The sequence below is a fragment of the Pararge aegeria genome, chromosome 3, assembly GCF_905163445.1.
Source record: "Pararge aegeria chromosome 3, ilParAegt1.1, whole genome shotgun sequence".
Lineage (NCBI taxonomy): Eukaryota > Metazoa > Arthropoda > Insecta > Lepidoptera > Nymphalidae > Pararge > Pararge aegeria.
This window is the reverse complement of record NC_053182.1, coordinates 16,560,961-16,581,030: the sequence shown is the minus strand read 5'-3', so window position 1 is coordinate 16,581,030 and position 20,070 is coordinate 16,560,961. Positions and strand designations below refer to the sequence as shown.

Below are 20,070 nucleotides of genomic sequence, written 5' to 3'. Positions count from 1 at the left end.
GATTCGAACCAAGTACCTCGTGATCCGTGGTATACATGCTAACCACTAGGCAGGGTATACTTTATTAGTTCCCAATAACTTAAGAGCCTAATCATGCGCGTCGTAAACACTTCTTCTTCAACGCAGTGCACAGTAAACAATATTCGCTCTCTCAGTTTAGTGACTTTCTTAAAGGTAATGTATTTTATAGGCCATTATTTTTTTCCATTTAAAAAATGTGTTTCCGTCACGGGACGCCTGACAGATGCGAATAAACGGTTTTTTTTTTTTAAGTTTTATGAACCGAATACGACAGGAATCAGATATTGCATTATAAAAAGATAAAGCATTATAAATTTGTTCCGAAAATAAAAAAGGAACACAACGGGATTCATAACAGAATCAGCAGCGACCCTGCTTTCTGAGTCCAAGGCCGTGGGTTCGATTCCCACAACTGGAAAATGTTTATATGATGAACATGAATTTTTTCAGTGTCTGGGTGATTATACGTATATTATAAGTATTTATGTATATTATTTATAAAAATATTAGTTATCTCAGTACCCATACCACAAGCTACGCTTACTTCGGCGATGTGTGCGTTGTCGTTGTATTTAAATTATTTATTTACACCGACTTCTGTATTAATTACTGTTTATTACACAATTAATATTCATTTTTATTATTAAATACGAAATACAAAAAATTAATCATATGTCGTGGCGACGCGTCGCCACGCTATATGATTTGCATATGTTATGTGGGAAATGCTGTTAAAGATTTACAACAAGTACATAACCATTTTGTGACGTGTGGTGACGGCAGATCAGAACACAGAAGTCACCAACCCTCCTTTTCAAGCGGGTGTCGTACGAGGCGACTTAGGGAATATAACGGAAAAAGAGCTTCAGCGTCTACTGTGCTACCATACTCTACTGGAATCGCCAACCTATTTGCCCAGCGTGGTGTTTTTGAATAAACCCTCCCATTGGGAGAGGCATTGAGTCAAGAAGTAGACTGTTATATACATGCGATGGATGAATACATTTTGTTTAAAATTAAAATGGCATATAGAATTAGGCAAATACTTACGTCATACCAACAATAATTTAGGGGTATTATTTCAATCCGTTTCAATACACCGCCATACCCCTGTCATCTTAAAATGCATGTTAACGGGGTAGAATTTAAAACTTTAGATACCTGTGTAAATTCAATGCTCGAATCAAATAAAGGAAAAATCTAGTGAATCGGTTCAAATATCTCGGAAAAATCGGTGTATTTATTGCATTATTATGAGATAACTATACAATTTAATAATTTCGACAAAAGTATAAAAACATTAAATATTTACACTTGTAAACTACTTTACAATTAGACGACTAAGCACACTCAATATTTTCGCTTACGGCTGTAAGTTTTAATGCTACAGCGGTGTAGGCGGGCTTTCATAAAGGTTAACCTTCAAAGGCCATGAAATAATAACCAGATCCTAAATTGTGTAATGAAATTCCGGAGAAAATGATGTTCTAATAAAATGGTACATGACAGACCTTTTAAATCGTCTGACCTCAATACGGATTTAGGAGTTTCGGAGGTATTTAATAGAAAAAAAGAATAAAAGAAACGCTTTTTGTAAAATTTAATTATCCTGTACAGTTATATTTAATGCTAGCAGTCCCTTCTCATTTATCTACAGATTACAGAAATAGAGGCTTTTTTAATCACTGTCTTCGGTGCTTGAAACCATCAGCCTTTAATCTTAGGTAATACCTAAGATAAATGAGCTTTCTCGCTATAATAATATTTTAAAACATGGTCTAAGTTACATTTTTATAGTTATAACAAAAAACTGACCCATATACTCGTAATCGTTTGAACAACGATACTGTTAAGTTTAATTAATTATCGAACAATTACAAAGCTATAAAGCTCATTAACAATCTTGGATGAAAATAAAAAAAAAACTTGAAAGCATATAGTTTTTTTAATGAATACTTCTATATCCTTAGTATTCTTGAAACAATATTCTTTGGCTTTGTAACGGAGTGTTTGTATACTCTATGTTGCTAGGTTAAATTACCGCGAACCTATGCCTACCTCTAACTAGTGGTGAATATGTTCAGCATCACGAGAGCCTGGAATAATATTAATGTTTTCTATCACGAAATTCTTAGTATCAGCCCGGCGTTTAGAATGATTCAACCCCGTGCCTCGGAGAGCACGTTAAACTGTCGGTCCTGCGCCTGATCTCTTTTCGGTCTCATCGCACTGTGAGAGATTTACAGATCAGCCCGACAGATGGCGCTGGGGTCAGCTAGTAGCCTATAAGTTGGATTCTGACACTTACGACCTAAAGGCTTCTTACAAAGGCATTGTAGTTTCGGTTTTGTTGCCAATAAAGTCACGTTGCTTCTTTGTGAGTGAAAAAAGTTATAAAATTCCTTTTCGGCTACGGCTTCAGCTCGAGTTCGGCCACGTGAGTAGCCGAATATTGTTTTACTCGGCCAGCATTTTAAATTAGGGTTAAAGCAACAACCAAGTTTTGGTACAACATTATATAAATTTACATTAGAGCATAACTTAAAAAAAAAAAAACATCTCGGCTGCACAATTAGAATCAGAAGGCTCTGTGATTGATTTGATAATTGTTTATGTATAGTTGTAGTTTTAGTTAATTACTAATTTGCTGTAACGTCACTCGGGTCTTAGCTGAAAATCAGCGTCATGCATGTTTCTATAATGCATGAAAATGCTGAGCTGTACCCCCTTTCTGTCTGGTGTTACAGACAAACTATTGCTAACTTTTGCTTGCTATATTAATATAAGATGTATGTTTGTAACACTGAACATCAAAAAATTCGTTTTCTTTCTTTCTTCTTTCAACAAAATGTTATTTGTCATCTGGCAACTGGTCAAGCCCTTATTACGCCCGTCCCTTCTGACCTATTTCCTAACGCTAATTCATAAAGACAGCCCCCAAGCAACTCATCGTGATGGACACTGTCTCTTTATAACGAGGATTTGAAATGAATGGCCGTGAACAATAGCTTAACGTTACGTTACGTTAAAATAGGTTTTAATGCTGGCCCAGTCAGCAAACCCTGATCATCAGCTATCAATAAACTTTCTTGAAAAAGTATTCAAAAAGGTAGTAATAAAACAAGCCAATAGTTTTTGTACCGCCTAATAAAAAATATCGCGTATATACTTTGAAGCAAGATTTTACGAAGAAGTGAATGCTAATTTTTTAACCTTGAAGATTGACACTAACAAAAGATTATCAATAAAATATTGTAAAGCCCAAAAAAAAAACTAATTTTTTAATTCGATAAATTAGTGAAACTTTACAAAATTAATTATATTCCGAAATTTTAATGAGTAACCTAAAAAAAAAACCAAAATTTTTGTTAGTTCAATAATTACCCAGTTTTTTCTATAGAGAACAACCATATAGTCAGTAATATGGTCAAGAGTGACTGATATCTTTTCCTTGGTTAGAATTACATAGAGTATAAACATTTCTAAGTACTTCAAAAGCAGAAAGAGATGAAATAACTTCAAAGGCGTCACTAAATTATGCGTCACGCACATCCATAAAACTCTCATTTTCTTTTCCAACATACAAATGGTACCATTAAAATTTTAGACATAGCGTGCCACGTACAAGTTTAATTGCTAATTTTATCGGCTTCCTATTATAACAGTTCAAAAGCAGAGTTTCGAAATTTCCTTTCGTTAACTTCTATACACAAATTTCTCACTTTTATAAAAAAGTTTTTTTCCGTTTGATTTTTCATTCATTAGGGGGAAAGCTCTCGAATAGCTTTCACAAACATTTATATACTATATGTATATACAATATGTAAAGAACTCTTTTAAGTAAAGTGACATTTAAAAAAGATATTTTAAGAGTTTAATTTAAGAAGAAATTATTTGATTTTAAAGTACTGAAGTAAGGGCTTTAAACGTTGTTTCTTGTATTTTCACAGAAACGCAATTTCGTCTTTATTTCAACTATCCATTGTAGGGAGTATTATAAACATTATTATATATATACTACATGTATATATATGTATGTGATTTAATAACAATGATAAACTTCACAGGCTTTAGAGGTACATTATTTACTGTTTCTTGCGTGTATAATGCACATAAAATATTTTATGTGTATTACTTACTTTTAAAAAAACATATTATTATGACTATTCTTGGAAGGGATGTAAGCTGTACCCACACAAAAATACTGCTCGTTGTCGAGGTTATATACGGGGACTCTTTTGTAGTCTTACATCGCCAGACCATCAAAATGGTTTCACTTTCACAGTGATGAAAACTTTAAATGACAAGTTATAGTACCTTTATTTTGTTGTTAGAGTAAATGCACAATAAAGACGCAAATGAGTTTAGCCGCTTCGCGTCGCTTGCTCTTGCTATAGGGTGTCTTATGATAACACCGAATGATTGATTATTTTTTTAACATTACCTATGACTTGTTTCTATTAATGAATACACATTATATATATACGCCCGCGCCGTTGTAAAGGGCCCCAATCATACTGCAAACTTAGCTGCCTTCCACAAACGTGCAATCGATCGCTCCAATCCATCGCTATGACAAGTTAGCAGAGGTTCGTAACATCAGAGAGAGCTGGTGCAAGTAGGAGGCCAATGTAAAGTAACGTATACAAATGGCATGTACAATTATCGCTTGCAGTAATTGTATTAAATCTTGCGAATAGCATTGCATGAAGTTTGGACCTTCTCATGAAAGTAACTCGAGTAAAGTAGCTTGTACCGGTCAGGTAATACTTACGGAAATGAATACAAACTCAAAAATCCTTTGATTTAGGTATTTGGATTCACACAAATGATCCGTTGCTTGCGTTATGTTTTGCGGCGAATGGCCCCGTGTGTAGACCATAAGACTATCAAACATCCTGACTGACCTTCATAATCCTGCTCCGTATAGTCGTGGTGTGTATGCTTCCTCGCCGCAGGGTCTGTGGGGGCCTCTTCCTCATCAGCTCTCCCGTCCATCCTCCACTGCCTGCAACAAGCAAATGCGTACAATGTTAGCACAGAGTAAGGACTCCCATACCCAGGTCAGACAAAGTTGAAGAGACAGAGCAATCGTTCGGTAAATGCTTTGTGGTTGGTACAAGGTGAGGAAATAAACCGTACTACGCTTTTTGATTTTCTTCGCTTACAATTTACAATGTCGCAACGCTGAATAGTCCATTTTGGCATTTACCACAAGGTCAAATGCGTGGAATAACCGTATATCTTTTTTTTTTATTTTTTTTTATTAAAAAAACAAAATAAATAAATATTGATTATGATATTAATAGTGACATTAAATAGCTACAAGTTTACGGCGTGCGTCCAATCACAAGATCTGCTCAAACGGCTTTGTCTTGTCATTGGTCACACGCTAGAAGTAAACTTAAAGCCTATCTATATTGCCCGGTGCAAATATTCAGGTACTAATTTCATAAATAGCATTTCGTAGCCGTGATAGCTAAGTGGTTAAGACTTCGGCAGTTCTTTTCGGCTTCTTGCTTTGATTTTTGGGAGGCCGAGTTCGAATCCCGGACACACCTGTAACTTTTCTAAGTTATGTACGTTTCAGGCAATTCAAATATCACTTGCTTCAACGGTGAAGGAAAACAACGTTGTACATCGAGTTCTACATAATGTTCTCAAAGGCGTGTGGAGTCCACCAATCCGAATGGGGCCAGCGTGGTGGACTACGGCCTAAAACATTTTCATTGTGGGAAGAGACCCGTGCCCTGTAGTGGGTTGGTGATGAATATCATAAATACGTAAATGTCTGTGTTAGTTTTTCATTCGATCCATCAGAGCACCGTATTGACAAACATTTTGCCAGACAAAGCCGCAAAATATCATAATGCTAACAATTGGTCCAGAAAAATTTTGGGGTACCCTATGGGACATACATGGCTGAATTACCACATTTCCAACTAGCTGATTACAGTTGAAAACTGTTTGTTACACCACTGTTTCCTGAAAGCATTACTTTTAAAAATAACTAGGTAACTATAAAAAATTCACAGTTTTCTTAAAATACGCAGTGAAAACTATAACAATTATTTAAGGTCAAATAGGGTTAATACCTCATTAAGGTTTATACAAATATGCGGGTGAATCCCCGGGTAAAGCATGTATTTATTTCGTGTCCTTTTATCGATTTTTGACTTGAATCAAGTAAACGTTATTGGTTACTATCAGTCGGCAAATAAAGGCAAGTTTTTAAGTAAAACCGTTGCCTATCACACAGGTCATAGAGTGAACGCTAAGAATAAACGATTTGCATGTCTAAGAAGCGTTGATTGGGAAGCATGTTCAAACGTATAGAACTTTCCAAACTCTAGAACTTTAACAATTTACTCTGATTCTGATTTTGGACTGAGTAAATACACTCGCAATTGGAGATTGTGTTTACTTGTCGAGACATAAATTGATATTAGTATTTCGTAATAGGGTACCCATGTAACGAATTTTCTTTAGTTTTATTTTCCAACATTTTTTGTTGGTATTAAATTCTTGTGGAAGACTAGTGGTCCCCGCGAATTCGTCTGCGAACAACTTCTAATAAGTTAAATCTATATATATATAATGAAAATGGTCTTCGTTTGAGGCTCAATCACGCCTAAACCACTGATCGTATCGACATGAAACTACCACCATTCGATGCGAAATTTTTCCTAGATGGTTTATGGCTATCTATTTTTTGAATTCCCACATTCCTTCATTTTTTTATTGCTTTTATGAACATTTATCCCGCTAATAAAAACAAAAGATAAGCATTTTCTCTTGATTCTTTTGTTTTCATGGATTTCAACAGAGTGTATTAAACGGATTATGGTTTTTTACATTCAGCTAAGAATCTACTCACGGTAGTGGAGAACGGCTGGACCAATTGGGCTTTTTTTTTATCTTCAGAATTGTTAGGAGAAAGTTTTGTATGTAAGAAAATTTTAAAAAAGCCCGATAAAAAGTTAAAAATTTCGATGATAATCGAAGAATTCCCATCTATATAGTCACTCACCACGAAATCTCGGGAACCATAAGACTTAGAAACGTGAAACTTGGTAGGAATATTACTTTTGCTATGTAGAGGTCAGCTATAAATAGATTTTAAGAAATTCATTCCCCAAAGGGGATTGCGGGGGCGTTAACAATGAACAATTCCCGTTTTTAAACTATAGCTTCTATAGACTTCAAATTTGGTAGGAATCTTCTGTAAGAGGTGCAGAAATAGGCTATGAATGAATTTTACGATAGCTCACCCCACAGGGGGTTGCGGGGGCGTTAACAATGAAAATTTTCAATTTCCAAGCGATAGCTCCTATAGACTCCAAATTTAGTGAGAGTGTTCTATATGTAATATAAAAATGATCTTCTAGCGGATTTTACAATGAATCACCTCCAATAAGGTTCGCGGGGGTGGGTGTTAACAACAAAAAATTTCAATTTCAAAATATAGCTTCTAAAAATTCTAAATATGGTAGGAATCTTTTATTATTCACATAAAGAACATCTCAAAATGGATTTCAATAAAGTCTACTTCCGACAGGAATTGCGGGGGTGGGTGTTAAAATCTAAAATTTTTATTTCTAACCTGTAACTTCTACAGACTCCAAATTTGGTGGGGATCTTCGTGTATGTAGGGATATTCGTGTATTTCCTTACAACAATCGTCTTTTTGGCAGCGGAGAAAAAGTCAGTCAAAACAGAGGGTTCAAAAACTTAACTTTACATGTAGCTATCCAATCAACGGACTAAGAATTTTACATTCATTTTACTTTTGCAGACTACATAACCGACGAATTCTTTTATTGCGGGATCGCGGAAATGTAAAGATTAAAATGAATGCATTTTCCAAGCACATCAGATGTGGAAAAGAAATTTAGTTACTTATTCCAATAGAATTCATAAAAAACATGCACAATTAATTTTCTATAAAAAATTGATGTCACGGAGAAAATTTTAGTTAACAGAAAATTCGGCGCACTTGAACCTAGACAGATTTCAACTTCACATATGAGACTTGCAATGACTTTAACTTAAACTTTCAATGCTCATTTCAAATTTTTTTCTTCATGTCAATTATTATTAATTTTTGGAAGAAAGGCACGGAAATGTTATAATGATTGCACATTGAAAGTTACAATGAATATAAGTGAGAAAAATCACCTGGATGAAAGATACAGGCTAAATCGATGGAATTTGGAATTTGAGTAAGTCTAAACAATATCGATGCTTACAGTTCTATCCGCGGGGCCTATTTATGTTCATACAAAAATAAAAAAAAAGAGAATAATAAAAATATGAAAAAAATAAATAAAAATGAAACATAAAATGTAATTTATTTCCTTTTTCAATTCGCCCAGCGAAGCGGGCGGGAAACGGCTAGTAAATAAATAAATATAATACGACAACACACACCGGCATCCAGTCCCAAAGCAAGCGTAGCCTGTGTTATGGGTTCTAAGATAACTGATGAATATATATATATATATATATATATATATATATATATATATATTATGTATAATATAAATAAATACATATAAACACCCAGACACCGAAAAACATTCGTGCTCATCACAGAAACATTTTCCAGTTGTGGGAATCGAACCCACGGCCTTGGACTCAGTAATCAAGGTCGATGCCCACTGCGCCAGTCGGCCGTCCCATAAGTTGCCCCTAAAACCTTTCTTTCTTTAATTTATGGGTGAGTTTGGAATGCCCCAAGAATTTGGCTATCAAAGAAAAAAAATCGACATAAAATAGGACGTACGTTTTGGGAACCTATTTTCATTAGATTATTAGTTTGCTAATGTGAAGCTTATGTGAGTGTGTTAACGTCTGCGAAAGCAATAAATGCTTTTGCCGTTTAAAGTTAGTTAGGTAACGGAATATTTTAAGTAAGTATTAACATACTCATTATAAGATGAAATATTTTTAAACAAATGCCAGGTAAACCTGAAAATGAAAATAAAAAATGTTGTTCCCCTGTTCTGGGGCCACCTTTGTATGGCAGTACATTTGTCAGAGTAAGTGAATGGAAAAAAATTGATCCTTTTTTACCCGCAGTATGGAGAGGTCTTCGTGGTCAGGCTTTAACCATAAGTACAAAGAAACGCTGCACACTGTTTATCCTGGATTTGCATGCATATGTTTTGCTACAGACCGCACATCGATACATTATTAATCACTTTATTTCTTCTAGAGTTTTTTTACAAATGAACCTTTTATCTAATTATGGAAAAATATACTTTAATTTACGTACCTACGAAAAATTAGCTCTTATATATTTCATGCCACGTCCTCACGCTCGCAGAGTGAAGGAGAGTGGTTACGAGCCGCGCGCTTCGACTCGCGCACACTCGCCTCGCCTCGTCACCGCTCGCCCAAGAGTGCGGTCTTTTGGGAAATACCAAAGTGGTGTGTGGCGAGGGCAGGAAGCCCTTCTACACGCTCGTGTCGTATTTTTGTGTTCAACAAGACTACTATATAAAATACTTAGTAATGTCTACATAATGTACATATGTATATCTATGATGTGTTATACTTCTTTAGTGGCGTTAGGTAAAAATCATGGGAGTGAGCGCGCACATTAGTCATAAATAATAAGAAAAAAGTATTTAAAATTTTCGTAAGAGGTAGGTACCTATGACATTTATTTCTATCACGAAAATTTTACTGAATCATGTTAATCAGGCAGTCATTAAGTCAAGAATAACATATCTCTTTTTTGCTTAGAAGAGCTACATATATTATAAAGAGTTTATGTTCTTTTAACCTTATTTATTCAAATTCAAATTCAAAATTTCTTTATTCATGTGGGCACTTATAAAGCGTTCATACATATATGTTTACACAATTGTAAGGGGATAGTAATTACTTCGTTCGCAAACTTAAACCTTCGAGTCTATGAGTCTAGGACTTAGCAGCACAACAAACTTGCCGGGTAATTTTTTTTTGTTATCACCATCACCAACAGTAAATTAATATTAAGCTATGAAGTTAGAGCAATTTACACCCAAGCTTTTTTATCGTTTAAGTAATCCTAAATATTATAATAGGATATTATCAGACTGTAACAAACGAGCATCATGTTTGACGGTTTATCGACAACTGTGTTACACGAGCGTGTGGAGAGCTACCTCTCGCCTCGGCGATACCCGAGTGAGTGGCTCACCGGAGTGCCTCGTCCGAGTGTGAAGTGCGAGTATCAGCAAACTGATTAATTATTATTAAGCTTCGGTATGGATTAATAACTTTTGTGGCTTTATCGAATTGAGCCCAATTAATGATAATATGAAAGCCGTATAGCTATTTAGGTTACAGACTTTAATACTTATTATTATCATGAAGGCCGACTGGAGCAGTGGGCAGCGACCCTGCTTTCTGAGTCCAAGGCCGTGGGTTCGATTCCCACAACTGGAAAATGTTTGTATGATGAGCATTAAGTGTTTTTCAGTGTCTGGGTGTTTATATGTATTTTCTAAGTATTTATGTATATATAATTCATAAAAATATTGATCAGTCATCTTAGTACCCATAACACAAGTTACGCTTACTTTGGGGCTAGGTGGCGATGTGTGTATTGTCATAGTATATTTATTTTATATTTATTTTTTATCAATATATGTATATTTTTTGACGACCTCCCCACTCCCTGTTGCAGTGGTAGAGCTTTGGTCTTATTAATCCTGAGTTCGCTTCCCGATGGGTCCAAGGCTAACTTGTATAGAAAAAACGAATAAAGGCTTAGAAAATTGCGGTGAAAAGCTTTCAATAGCAAGAACAGTTTGTTCTTGAGAAAAGTTTAATTTGATCCCAAATTAATTTATCCCGTAGCGGATTACTACTTTATATGTAGTGAATTTAATTTAATCCCTGAGATGATAATACGATGCTCATAAACCTTGCATATTAGTGTAGGTAATTTAAAAAGTACACTCACTGCATTTCAATCTCACAAAGTGGTTTCTAAAGAACCTAACGAAGTGTTAAATCAACTAGAGTGGTACATAATGAATAACAAAGAACCTAGTAGTTTTATCGTGTTTTAATCGCCACTAGTCGTAGTTGTAATAAACCTTTTATAATTCTCCAAGCTTTCCCACCCGACTCTAAGTTCCAATTATTATCTACACAAACAATTGTACAATTGCTCTAACCAGGTTGCTTCTTAAATATTTTCAAATGACAATGTGAGATGGTGATAACAAAAAGAACACCCGGCTAAGTTTGTTGTGGGCTTCTTCTTAGACCTCGTAGCTTTAGTTTTAAGTTTACCAATGCAGTTAGCGCCATCACTACTCACTGTTATGTACACATTTTTTATATAAATAACGCATCAAAAGTGCCATCTATGTGCCTATTTAAATATTTTACTTTGACTTCGATTTTCTATAATTTTTAGAGGATCTATGATTAGACGATCTCGTAGTAGTGATCTTATATGTAGTGCTGCTTAGCTTAGCCACAAATTATTAATGCAATAATTTGCTATAGACAATTCAAAGTATTTGAATTAGGGCAAAAGAGGAGTAAGTCCTCGGGACGGGCATTTGCGATTGGCGGTTTCAAATAGTGGGTGATTAAAACTCCAAGACTGCTCTCGCTGACACCTCAGTCGCTTGTTTAAAGGCGTAGTAGGCGTAACATAGGTTTGTATTTTTATAATTTTTATTAGTGTGTTTACCTACACTTGAAGAATTACCAATTTTATAAATTTTAAATTTTTGAAGATAGGATTTGAACCGGCGACTCTCGGGCAATCGCGGCCTGAGTGCTTTCACCAATTAAGCTGCGGCTCTCCTACCTTCGATGCCGAAATTATTATATGCCTTTTACATCAGTCACTGCATTTCAATGTTTTTTTTATATGCATTTTAAAATTTATAAAATAGGTTTGTATGTTTGGCACTCTCCAGTACGATTGAAAAACTTGATGTTTGGTATCTGATTTATTTAGTAATTTACGCGAAGGCGCGGGTGAAGTCGCGGGTCACGTCTAGTTTATAATATTAGCAAGGATTCTAAGCGTAAGGAGGATTAAATATCTTAATTGCTTCTAAGGATTTTCACCCCTTTGAAGTGGCTTAGCGGTGAAATCGGATCGGTATATTGGTTTCATCGGATATAGTAGGTATTCGGTATATATCATCTAATACCACTATACTGTACTAATACTTGATATAAAACTTCATATTGCATTAAAAATAATATGTGGTAACTGACGTATCAACGTTTTACGTTGTTGGGGCAGTGGTAAACACTCAGTTGTGGTCTTATAAATGCAAGGTCCCAGGTTTGAGCCCCAGTATTATAATCTGGTTTAAGGCTTCTAACATACAAACACATAAACATATTTGACGGCCGATGGGCGCAGTTTGCAGCGACCCTGCCTTCTGAGTCCAAGGCCGTGGCTTCGATTCCCACTACTGGACAATGTTTGTGTGATGAGCATGAATGTTTTTCAGTGTCTGGGTCATAAAACTTGGTAAACTGGGTCTGTTCATATAAATATTCATCAGTCATCTTAGTACCCATAACACAAGCTACGCTTACTTTGTGGCAGGATGGCGATGTGTGTATTGTCGTAGTATATTTATTTATTTAACATAATGTTACCACCGTATTACCGTACGGACTAAAATGTGCCACCTAACGAATTAGCGTTCCGGTACGATGACACGTTGTCAACGATAAGAGGTATGGGACAAAAAATAACTGCCATACACCGCTACTATGTAACGAAATTGGAATGGACATTGTATAGGTTTTTGAGATCGTTGTACAGCCAATTAAAAGGGCAAGGAAGGTTTAAATTCCATAACAAATTCCAAAACATGCGTATAATAAAGATTTTCATCGTAATAAAACGTCTTTTCAAGTAAAGAAATTTAAATAAACTTGATTCTAGATTAGAAAAATCTAATCTACATTCTAAATTAGGTTTTAAATAAAGAACATATTTCATGAATATTTTTCTAAAGCAGCAGGTAACCTACTTACCTATTTTATTATGGGTCTTGTCTCAGAATATAATTAATTTCGCTACTTTTACTAAAACGCCTCGTTGTTCTTATGGTTAGCATGTTTAAATACTAATAACGATTAACGATGTCCTGCGTTCGATACACAGGTCGCCTAAAAATATGTTTAGGGGTTTTCTTTTAAATTATCATCTCAGTACCAGCCCGGAGTTAGGAAATAGAAACGTGCTATAATAACTAGCAATTCATAATAAAAATGTTATAGCCCGCCAACCTGCATTGGAGCAGCGTGGAGACTCTGTATTTTATTCGCTCTCTCCTGCTTGTGGCCCAGCAGTTTAATATAGATAGTTATATTATAAACCTCCAACAGAAGTCGATGGAGACAGTTTACCAACGCGAAGTTGAGATCTCACCAGGACCACGATCTTCAGTGATGAAGGAACGACCATAGAGAGAGAGATATTATAAATGTGCAAATGTGTCTGTATATATATTTATTGCGGTGCGTAGCACTTCAACTACAGTTTCGGGGGACCAAATTCGAGTTCCAGCTCGCGCCCTTGCTAAGTTATATGCGTTTTAAGCAATTGAAATATTACTTGCTTGCGCAATACTTAAAGTTATTTCAATAAAGAAATTAAAATAAAAAGTGTTTATGAAGGTTATAAAAAATAGAATAGAAGATTTGGTAAATGGCATAAACCAGTCTTAGCTGATGTTACTAGAAGGTACCTTCTAAATTTCAAATTTTTAAATTCAAATTCAAATCTTTATTTGCGTGATTGCAGGTTTACAAGATCTTATACTTAATAAAACATAACATGTTCCGTGCTACAATCTGCCATTCTATGGCATGCAAATTATAATAACACCTTAATTATAAAATAGTTTTTGCATTTTATACAAAATGTCAGAAAATTAAGGTATGACAACTGTGAAATTAAATAACAATGTCAACTTAAAATTAAATAATATAAATTTAATCAAAATATAAATCTAGAAACACAATAATTCAAACCTGTAGTTTTAGATATTTGTCTACTGAATAAAACTGACGAAGCATAAGCCATTTAATAATTTTAATCTTAAATTTAGGCAGAGGTATGTCAATACCTTATATATAAAGTATTAACTATATATAACTATAAAGTACTTGTTAATTTGTTATATATTGTTATTGCCATACAATAAACATTTCTTTTATATAAAGTTAAGTATAAGTCAATGCTTTAGGAATTAATAATTCATGAGATTTCATGGTTAGTCAATGAGTAAGTTAGTGAGTCAGTGAGTGATATTTCGTTATTATATATTTAGACCAGGTTTACCGCGAATTCGTCCATTACAGTTTGACGTTTCTTTAAGTTAAAACTACTACTGAAATATTGTTTGCATAACATAAAAAGTAAGAATAAAATCAAATATGGGTCTACACATTGTACAATGCCCAGATTCTAGGACGCGAAAACAATAGCCGGCTTACGAAAGCTGTAAAATTTAACGGCCATTTTTATTACAAGCTTCTATTAACCTAACTTGCGATATAGGAGAAAACTCACCGAATACCTACCGGTGAGTTGAATTTTTTGTCAAATCAAGTTTACATGACGCTTTGTAAATTCTATGTGCACTTGTAATTGACGTGCATATCAGTGCATGGTGTGTTATATATTTAAAAACGTGCAACATGCATGTTGTTAGTACTCTTAATAAATAAAACACATACTTAAAGAAGGTGCTTTATCAGTACTTATATTAAGGTAAATTAATAAATCTGTAACAAATTAATCTTTTCTGGGTCTTATTAATATTCAGGCCGACATAGCTCAACGAGTCGCGAAGCTGAAGTGGCAATGGGCCGGGCACATAGTTCGGAGAAAGGATGGACGTTGGGGTCCCAAGGTGCTGGAATGGCAGCCCCGAACTGGTAAGCGCAGCGTTGGTCGGCCCCCAACGAGGTGGACAGACGACATTAAGCGCGTCGCAGGTAGCCGCTGGATCCAAGCGGCTCAGAACCGTCGAACTTGGAACTCCCTACAAAAGACCTATGTCCAGCAGTGGACGTCCATCGGTTGATGTGATGATGATGATAATTAATATTCAGAATAGTATAGAATGCAATTTTTGCAACTTTCCTTTTTTCATTTTGCAACTTACTACTGAATTCACTGATTACGTGCATTTAATCACTTAAAATTAAGTTAAAATTTAGTCACCGACTTGACGACTTAACACGTGTAAATCAAGCTTTAGAGCACCTTTCAAATGTCATGGCGTGACATAACATTAGGAGCTCGGTAAGGGGAAATAAAGAAGTCACTTCCCTTGTTATTACTCTATTTAATCTGCGTGTTCGCCGTGTGTACAGCGCAGTGTACCGATTGCAATTCTCGTGTAAAATATAAAAAATCCTATTAAATTAAACGGTCGCGGCGGGGCGACTCGCTGTATCAGCAACAGGAGTCTTGTTGCGCTATGCACGTGTCTCTTCATAACCGATATTATTCCAGGTTTATTTGTAACTAGCAATCCGCTCCGACGTCGCACGAGTGCAATACTAATGCTAGATGCTAAGATGTTGAAGTGGCAGCCTCGCTCTGCAGAGTATGAAGAGAGACCTATTTTCCGTGATCGTCCAAAGTTTATCCTATTATAATATTAAGGATTACATGAATGATAATAAAAAAGCTTGGGTATGAATTGCTCAAACTTTGCTCATATTGCTATTATAACTTCATAACTAAACATCAACTCGACTGTGAGATGGTGATAACAAAAAAAACCTGGCTCAGTTGGCCGTGAGCTCTTCTTACAGAAGGGCGCGTTTGAAACCGTCCTAGCTTTAGTTTTAAGTAAACAAATGCAGTTTTCACCATCACGTAACATTAGTGTTTACTTGTTAAATTTATATAACGCTTCATAAATGCGTGTCTACGTGAATAAAACCATTTTAAATTAGATTTCAAATCTGTTGAAACAATGGAGTGGGATAATGCGTGTGAGCTATTGTAGTCGGGTAATTTTTTTATTATCAATAAAAATAATACCCGACCAAGTTTTTTTTTGTGTTTATAGCTTTAGTTTAAAGTTACAATAACTTAACTATAAAACTGTACCTTTTGTTTCACAGATAGTAATTTAACTGGAGTGTGCCTCTGCGTTTATTGGTCTTTATAGCGTTACCGAGGCATAAAGACGGGTAATAGGAGGACTTTACCTTGAATTTTCGGCTCACGTTCGTCCCAAGGGCGCATTCCGCGACGCTAACCTTCGTGCAAACGAAGTGTTTAATTTGTTACAAATTCGAATATTAAGGTACGAGAGTGCTTGTTTCGCGCTCTAATAGGCTGAGGAGTGAGATCTATAGAAATAATTACTAACTTTGCTCCAGCTTACAACAAAGCACCAGTGTGGAAGGCTGTTTTGCCTATTTTTTTTGTGTTGGGCGTCGGTGGACGTTTTTGTACACAAATCAAAAATTTTTGTTACCTCAGTTTGTAACGTTATACCGTTTGGTCAAGTTGAACTGATGATGAAGACCTCTGATGGCCATCGGAACTACGTATTATATTAGAATTACACGGGTTGCAATTCAATATTGATATAGGTTTGGTAAGCGTTGGTAATATATGTCGGAACACTGAACTCCATTACTAACACTGCCAAATTATTTTTAACTACTATTGATTGACTGCATTTTAAAAATTTTAATTATTTCAATTCATTTTACAAGTTTCAATACAGGTCTACAAGAAATTAAATTTGAACTTACAAAGCCTATAAAAATTAAAGATACCGTTTCTTACATCTTAGTGCATTCAAAGTGCTTTGCTTTATTCTGCTACTATTTTTATTTATTTAGTAAGTATACATATCTAGATCGTCTGGTTTATAACTTCGTGAGGAGCGCTACTTCTGCTAATCACATAAAACGACGCTCGGTCATATTGCTAAATATTGACAGCTAGACTAAGGGGTTGCCTATACGCTAAGCTTTTAGTTTAGAGGTTTCACCCATTATCGGCACGTAGCGCGTAGGCAATACGGGTAGGGTAGATGTTAGAAATAGCATGGAAGAATTACCAAATTTTAGCGTCTTCTGGCTTACTGGCAACTAGTTCAACGTGGCAATTAAATAATATTATGTACGTATGGAAATCGTCATCAACCTAGTTATATAATTTGGTGGACGTCTGAAATGATAAATTTAAATGGTTCTGACACGTTTAAATTCATATATGTTTTCCCCGGGGCCACTTTTTAAAAAAAATAACAGATTATATAAATTAGAAAATTATGAAAACTTGAAACCCCCCTGTAGTAAATTGACAGTCGGGGGGTTCTACTAATGAAGTCTTTCATTTAATACCCATTGTGGAAAAATATGTAATCCGCCATTTTGTGGCAGCAGCCATCGTCGACCGATTTTTCCCAAATATATATAGACACTGCTGGACTAAATGCAACGGGAGGTTTCACCCATTATCGGCACGCAGCGCGCAGGCCATACGGGTAGATAGTATTAGTAGCACGGAGGAATTACTAAATGCACTTTATTTATAGTCCCAGAGATAACCGTATGCCAAACGTTGAGCTTCGAATGGTGGCAAAATTTCAGCTGTAATTTTGTTCACACAGCCCAGTGTTCTCTTTTATCATCAATTTAAATGCTATCCTGACTACTATTATAAATGTGAAAGTGAGTGTGTCTGTCCTTATTTTACGCCCTAACTAGGCAAATTATAAACTAGATTTTTGACATGGAGTTAGTTGTTAGAATGGAGTAACATAGGATACTTTTCATCCAAGGAAAACAAATGGTTCCCATGGGATTTGTAAAAAACCGTAAACGGCGGTCGAAAAAAGCGGGTAACAGCTTGTATTGAATAGACGTCTTTATGAAAATCCAATTTATAGTAAAGTAGAGCTTTTTTGACCGAGCTCGTCCGGGGAAGTTTTAATAAATATAACTGTTGTGTGTGTTATGGGTACTTATTTGATGAATATGTTTATGAATAATATACATAAATACTTATAATACAGGCTACTAAAATTGCTAATTAATTCAAGGGCAATAATTGTATATTATTTTATAACAAATTACCGAATGAAATCTTTGAGATGTCTCTCAATAAGTTCAACGTTTATATAAAACGTTAGCTTCAAGAAAAATTCTATTATAATAATAAGGATTATTTAAACGATCAAAATGCTTGGGTGTGAATTGCTCTAACTTCATATTAATTTAATGTGAGATGGTGATAGCAAAAAACAAATTTACCCGGCTTAGTTTGTTGTGGGCTATGCTTAGACCAGGGCGCGTTTGGTACCCCCGTAGCTTTAAGTTTATGTTGGCAAACGAAGTTATCACCATCCCCTTACAATTATGTAAACATATATGTATGAACGCTTCATTAGTATCTACCTGTGATAGGCCTACATGAGTAAAGAAATTTTAATATTTAAATAAACACCCAGACACTGAAAAACGTTGTAACATGTTTATCACACAAACATTTTCCAGCTGTGGGAATCGAAGCCACGGCTGAACTCAGAAAGCAGTTTCGCTTCCCACTGCGCCAATCGGCCGGCAAGAAGTACCTACTCCCGCAATTCTTATTGTTGTCGGGATAATAACGGGCAAATGAGGTCTAAGACTAACCTACACCTACGTCTCAGGTCGATGGACACTGGGCGGTATTTTGTAGGTAATATTCAATGCATGTCCTACAGAATTTTGCTCTGTTCATAGGCTATGGGTTCCACTTTTTTATCGTCTGCCGTTTATGGTTTTTTACAAATCCCGTGGGAAGCATTTGTTTTCCTGGGATGAAATGTATTCTATGTTACTCTCCATTCTTAGAAGTAACTCTATGTCAAAAATAAGTTTTATTGGTTGACAAACAATCATTTTATATTATAATACTAGCTGTTGCCCGCGACTTTAATTAAAGATAAGCTATCCTATCTCTTAAGTTGGACCAGACTGCTCACGGTGTACCAATTTAATTTGAAATCGGTTAAGTAGTTTAGGAGTCCAACGCGGACAAACATCGTGACAGGAGATTTATATATATTAAGATTAGTAAGGATGGGTTCCGCTTAGTATCAAGTGGACTATTTGCTTGTTCCATTGGTTATTACAATAAGAAAACACATTAAAAGTCTGTGTTGAAATCGATCCTTCAAATCCAGAGCAATGTTGAAACTACACATCTACAGAAAAACTGTCAACCTTATTGTTGGCGGCCGAATGGCGCGGTGGGCAGCGACACTGCTTTCTGAGTCCTTGACCGTGGGTTCGATTCCCACAACTGGAAAATGTTTGTGTGATGAATATGATTGTTTTCCATTGTCTGAGTGTTTATCTGTATATTAGTTTATCTGTTTATAAGTATTTATGTGTATTATATTCATAAAAATATTCAACAGCTATCTTAGTAGGTACCTATAACACAAGTTACGCTTACTTTGGGGCTAGATGGCGATGTGTGTATTGTCGTAGTATATTTATTTATTTATTTATAAACCTCTTTGTTCGCGTCAGGGTGGAAAATTCTATTTTCATCCTCTTAACGGCTGTTGAAATGTGAGAAGGAAACAAATTTTTCAAACTTTAAAATGGCAGAAAACAAATTTCCAGACTGTAGACAAACCGCTTTTATAACTATTATAACAGCGCAGACGTCTAGACACCTACATTCAGTTAGTTTTCATGAAATCTCGGTTGGGACTCTCCAAACAATTCAAAGGTTTATTAATAATAGGAGGAAAGTTTTAGCTTTGAAGTCTTATTTTATCAATTTGTGAATGAACCTTTCAACCCTGAAATTTAAACACGTCTTTTTTGGGCAGTCTTGTAAAAAGTCCTCAATAACTGCGCTATTTCATCTTTGTCGGACGGGTGGTAACTAGCCACCGTCGAAACCGCCCACAAGACCATCATATCATACCATAACCGGCCCACTACAGGGCACGGGTCTCCTCCCATAATGAAAAGGGGTTTAGGCCGTAGTTCACCACGCTGACCCAATGTGGATTGGTGGAC

At 35.5% G+C, this 20,070-nt stretch overlaps 1 protein-coding gene across 3 annotated transcripts in view; it reads right to left on the bottom strand.

Moving 5' to 3' along the window:
• Window positions 1–20,070, bottom strand: part of LOC120637381 (sodium bicarbonate cotransporter 3) — a 64,522-nt gene that overhangs the window by 13,968 nt on the left and 30,484 nt on the right. For all 3 annotated transcript variants that reach the window (XM_039909202.1, XM_039909203.1, XM_039909204.1), the window contains exon 2: window positions 4,929–5,029. In XM_039909202.1, the coding sequence (XP_039765136.1) occupies window positions 4,929–5,019 (91 nt within the window). In that variant the 5' untranslated portion in view covers window positions 5,020–5,029. The remainder of the gene's footprint in view (window positions 1–4,928; window positions 5,030–20,070) is intronic.